The 5,638-nt window shown below is 31.0% G+C and overlaps 1 protein-coding gene across 1 annotated transcript; it reads right to left on the reverse strand.

Annotated features, from left to right (window-relative positions):
- Positions 1-142: 142 nt before the first annotated feature.
- Positions 143-5,403, reverse strand: LOC108747406 (probable cytochrome P450 305a1). The gene is made up of 8 exons (XM_018484836.1): positions 5,117-5,403; positions 2,989-3,243; positions 2,191-2,431; positions 1,886-2,045; positions 1,692-1,815; positions 1,300-1,480; positions 742-1,004; positions 143-321 (listed from the first exon to the last, which is right to left on the reverse strand). Exons 1-8 carry the CDS (start codon positions 5,196-5,198, stop codon positions 143-145), a joined length of 1,485 nt encoding a protein of 494 aa, XP_018340338.1. The 5' UTR covers positions 5,199-5,403.
- Between the last annotated feature and the right edge of the window lie 235 nt (positions 5,404-5,638).

Below are 5,638 nucleotides of genomic sequence, written 5' to 3' on the forward strand. Positions count from 1 at the left end.
AATATAACAATGTAATAAAAAATGAAAGATTATGATCTAACATAATCGACAACAATTGTCAATGATAAAATTGATAAAATTAATTCAAATTACTAAGAATTTCTAACATATCTTACAGATATTGCAAATAATATATGTTATTTTATCTCGGAACAATTAACATTTTATAAGGCTTTGGTTCGCGTATAAGTCCGCTCTTTGATTCTATTTGAATAGATTCTTTACCTGGCTCTGGGAGTAATTGAAACTTTTGTATTACCCCGACAAAGAAAAAAAATGTAGCCGATTTTGCCAAAGCTTCTCCGGGGCACCTTCTTTTTCCTGAAAAAAAAAAAAATTTTTTTTTTTTGGACTGTCAAATCTATTTACAAGATTTCAACTTGATCACAATTATTTATTGAGCAGAAGATTTCGCGCGAATGTTAAATTAAGAGAGTATCGTTCACCTTTTTCCTTAACGTGAAAGGCATGTTCTTGACCTTTCAGTCGAGAAGCACCCGGAAAGAAAACAAGACAGTGTTATCATAATTATGTGCATACATCATGGTGTATACAAGAATGGTTTAAACGCAATTAAGCAAGCATCAATAACGTAAACGAAGCAATCATTTCTGTTTTGCAAAAGAATTTGCGACGTCTGAGTGTTTCTTAACTGTTATTCCTTTTGTAAAAATCTCGTAAAATTCGTTTTTTATAAAGAATGCTTAAATTAAAGGAATATTTAGTATAATTTATATTAACCTTTTCCGAATAGTATAATATTTTCATGCTGCTTTTGATAAACACCATTCTCGTTTATGTGCCTCTCCGGTCTGAACGAAGTCGGGTCGGGGAATAAATCCGGATCCATGTTGTTTGAATATAAGTGCATCAAAACAGTAGTATTTTTGGGTATCTTGTAGTTGCCGAGAGTTGTGTCCTTAAGAACGCGACGTGGTCCGATTATTGGTGTAACGTGAAATAAACGTTGACACTCTGTTATTATTGCTTCCGCGAAGGGCATTCTATAATCAATTTAAAATTCAACATAAATTGAACACTTGAGTAATTTCTCGAATATAGGAAAACTGTACCCAAGTAGAACAAGTCACGATAACGTCAAAATGACATTAAAATGAATCGGAAATAATAGAAAAATGACTTTCAATCATTTTGGAGTCATTTTAACATCATTTTGATATCATAATGACTTATTGTTCTGCTTGGATATAAGAGGAACAATGCCCTCCACAAAAAATTAATTTAAAGAAGCATATTGTGCTCCTTTTAAAGTTTAAAGTAAAAATTATGTTGTTATACTTGATTCTATCCTCCAGTTTGGGAAGCCTATGGGAACCGATCACGTCGTTGATTTCCTTATATAGTTTGCGTTGTATGTCCTGGTGATTGGCCATTTGCAAGAAGAGATTATCCAATGTTGCCGTCGTGGTGCTGAAGCCGGCGATGAAGAAGTCGAGCAACGTTACAAGTAGATTGTCGTCTAAACAGAAGAGATGATCGCGCGTATGTATCAGACGCGTAAACGGACTCGCGAAGAGAACGCTTTCTCTCACGTGCACGGTGCTTTCATTAACGCACTGACTGGGCACGCAGGAGGAAGTGTTAATTTTCTTGCGAACACCCGACAAGATTGCGAGAAGAAGTGTTTCCGGAACGTCGTTCGGTAATAGAAAATAATAATGGGCACGCACCTGAAAACACAGAAACTTTGTCATTCTGCTCCTCTACGTTGTTGTACATCTCCTGAAGGAATAAATCAATAAAGTCTGCTTCATTTCCCTTGATGTACTGCTCCTTGTGCTCATTGATAGTTTCCTGCAGATTCGAAATATGTCGCATTAATAAAAAAGCTAAAAAATTCAATTAACATATCGAAATTACGCACCATTAGGAAGCTCTTAAGTTCATTGTTTAACTTGACAAGGAAGTTGTAACCCGACATCTCCGGCGCGATGTAACGTAGCCAGGGGAAAGCGGCTATAACACCACCGGCAACATCGAACCTTCCTGCACGACGCTCCATCAGCTTCAGAAATGTCTGCAACCTGCAAGTAATCACGGAATCATGAGACAACGCACGATCGCAACTTCCTTTCTCGAGTTCTCCGGAAATAAATTCGCGGAAGTGCCGCATCGCTGAGGAAGCTCATTTTTCAATTGTTCCGTCGACGATTTCACACACGTACATACCTTGAGAGATTATCGAATGGTTTCTGTCCTGTAATCAGCATCCAGAGAACATTTATCACGGCAGGTGAGAATGCGGATCGTATTTGTTGCACGCCACCGTTTGCCAGTTTTTCTGTCATGAGCGTCATCTCTTCTGTGATCAGCTCCATCATCGCTTCCTTGGCGAAACCAACGCTCCTTAGAGCACGCACTGACCAAGAACGCAATTCTTTCCATTCCTCGCCGTCGTTGAACGTGATCCCTGATTCCAATGATTTCTGATTAATCAGGAGTCTTTAAGGATCCTTATAATCCGAGGAGGTAATCACTTAATCGTGGGACAGAGTTCCCGAAATCATTATAAAATTCATATGAAATCTCTATGTATAATCCGATAATTACATATGCAATTACGAGAAATCATTGTGTAATATTAAATAAAATCATTTATTTTCTCAAATAATTTCATATATAATGAAGAAAATTATTTGTAATAAGATGAAATTGTATGAAATCAAATGAAATCTGTGGGATAATATTTTAGCTAATGGTTATCCTCTTGTTATAATCTTCCTGTCTATCAGTTTTCTATCTTTATAGCGCGAATCGAATTTATTCATTATAAATTCATTAAACATATATACATAAATATTTAAAAAATTGATCTGTGTATGTTTGATAAGATTACAATTCTTTATATTATTGAAATATATAAGAACATATCTCTCTCTCTCTCTCTCTCTCTCTCTCTCTCTCTCTCTCAAGTTTCAAAACGAAACCTTTAAACTAATGTAACGAATTCCGATCCAATTCGGATACCTTTCCTCATTCCCATGTTTCGTAATTTTATAAATTCATTCCAAGGACGTCCGTCATAGATTTCGCTAAAGCATACTTCATGCACAAGCTTACTGTTCGTGACAACAATTACATCGTCAGTACCCAAACGTAAACTTATGATGTTGCTATTATATATCTTGCTGAGTTCCAGAAATGCGAGGTATTGTCCACCGAATTTACGCATCAATTTTTGTAAATAATACCGATTTCCAAAAATCGGCCAAGGAAAGGGACCTTGAAAGTAAAAATTAGATATTTAACTATTATATTATACCAATTCCAAAGAAAATATTTCTTCATGTTAAAAATTCTTCAAAATTCACATATTTCTCAAATGTATTCTAAAAATTTGCAATTTACAAAAATGATGATTAGTTCGTTATCGCATATTATATGTTTCACTTGTTCTAATCTTTAAAAGCTATTATCTTTTAAAAGCACTATTTACTGATTTTATATTAATTATTTTTCTCATTGAAAGTAATTAAGAATTATTTTGCGTAGTTATCGCGTAATCTAATTGATTTATTTATAACAAAGCTATTTATTTTTATATTCTCGAAAAGTATACCTAATACATCGGATTCTCATTAAACACACATTGAAACACACATTAACTTCCAACACGTCGACTTTCTTTGTAAATATAAAAAATTGTATTTTAATGCTTCCTGATTACCAAGTATAGATTTTATTCTGTATTGATTTTAAATCAAGACATTTAAGAAATTAAAATATATAAGCGTTAAAATGATTTGTTAAAAAATAAATTTTAAATGGAAAAAAATAATACTTACATATTGGCAATTTACTGGTTTCTATTTGTGATATGTTATTTTAGGGGGATTTTATTCTGTATTGATTTTAAATAAAGATCAAGACACATTTAATAAATGGATATATATATGCGTTTAAAATAATTTGTTGAAAAATAGATTTCAAAAAAATAATAACGCTTGTATATTGGCAATTTGCCGATTTCTATTTGTTATTTTAGACTAGACAGACCTGTTTCAATTAATTATGGATTTAACTAAATTTACGATTAAATTTATAGATTATCGAAAACACCAAATTAGTTATCATCCATATTTTGCATTCTGTTTATAATTGTAATTGCGATAAAGTCAATTTTAAGTTTACCTTGAATTATCTTCAAACGTTAAATTATCTTTTATCTCGTTCAATGTATAACACGCATGATTTTGTACCTATTTTGTTTCAAATTTGTTGAAAGTGCAAAATTTGTTGCACAGTATAGAAAATTATTTTATACATATTATATATATTTCATGAACAATATACAATATAAATTTAATAATTTACAAGAGACTGAACCGTTAATTGAAAATTTTGATGAATTTTCGACGGAAAAGTTGATTACATATTTTTATACAAAAACATGCTTCTTTTCTCTTTTAATAATAATAAATAACATAGAACAAAAGTGCATATTTTATATACAATAAAAACAGCTCTGATAAATATAATATGATTACAAATTATTAAACAGGCATTTAATTTATCCCTATTATTTAAAATTTTCGTGGATTGCCTACTTTTATGAATTTATAAATTAACGTTTCCATTAATTTCTTCCAACAAGAAAATGATAATAATGAAATAAAATATTAAAATAAAAAAAGTCTAAAAGCTTAATAATTAAAAATCTAATATATCTAGCAAATCTCTGTATAATATTCATAATTAAGAAAATTAAATAAGAATTAATGCTAAACTTTTAATTTTATTTAATTACTTGGATAGAAAAAAGACGCGTGTTTATATACCTCTATCATAATTTTTAATACAATCGTTTTGAGTTTTAATATATCGATTATATATAATTTAACACAGATCTGTTTTAATTTCTCCTTTATACATTTTCTATTAAAGCATAACATTCAATTTTACTATGTTAACAAATAAAAGATATCTCCTGTGTGTGAGAAATACTTATCAGTTATTATTCAATATTTTTCCAATAATCGAAAAATTGAAATAAAAAATTAAATATTATGTATAAAATTTAATTTCATAGAACATGGTGCTATTTTTATTTTTGAATTTATTCTTGTAAAGGCCAAAATATTAATAAATAAATTACCTGGAGGACGCTTTGTTCTCCTTCTTAATATGAAAATAATAAGAAAAATAGTTAAAATTGCTAAAACTTCAGTCACGAACATGATGCCTTGTTTTTCACTTTATCGTGCCAGCCACGTGTTCTCTGAAAGTTTATCACGTTCTGCTCGTTCGAATCCTGGTAGTCCCCCTTTTAAGGAATGAGATCCTTCCGATCTAGTTGCTTATTTGTCCAATCAATAATGTCCACGTCATCTGATAAGACATGAGTATAGTCCAATCTAATATGACTATATTGGGTCGATTGTGTATTTTGAAATGATGAGGAAACCACAAAACTATATAAGGAAATTCACTAGATGTTGACCAATTAAATTATAAATATGCTAGTAAATTTGCTCACTTTTCTTATTTTCGTCTCATTTTAATGAAGATATATAATCGTCCTTGTCTATGGAAATAGTTTCACTATAGGTAAAAAACTGGAGTCGGATTAACACAATGAATTAATGCGATAATGTATGTTTCAGACGACTGTACATAC

The sequence above is a fragment of the Trachymyrmex septentrionalis genome, unplaced genomic scaffold, assembly GCF_001594115.1.
Source record: "Trachymyrmex septentrionalis isolate Tsep2-gDNA-1 unplaced genomic scaffold, Tsep1.0 scaffold108, whole genome shotgun sequence".
NCBI classification, from domain to species: Eukaryota; Metazoa; Arthropoda; class Insecta; order Hymenoptera; family Formicidae; genus Trachymyrmex; species Trachymyrmex septentrionalis.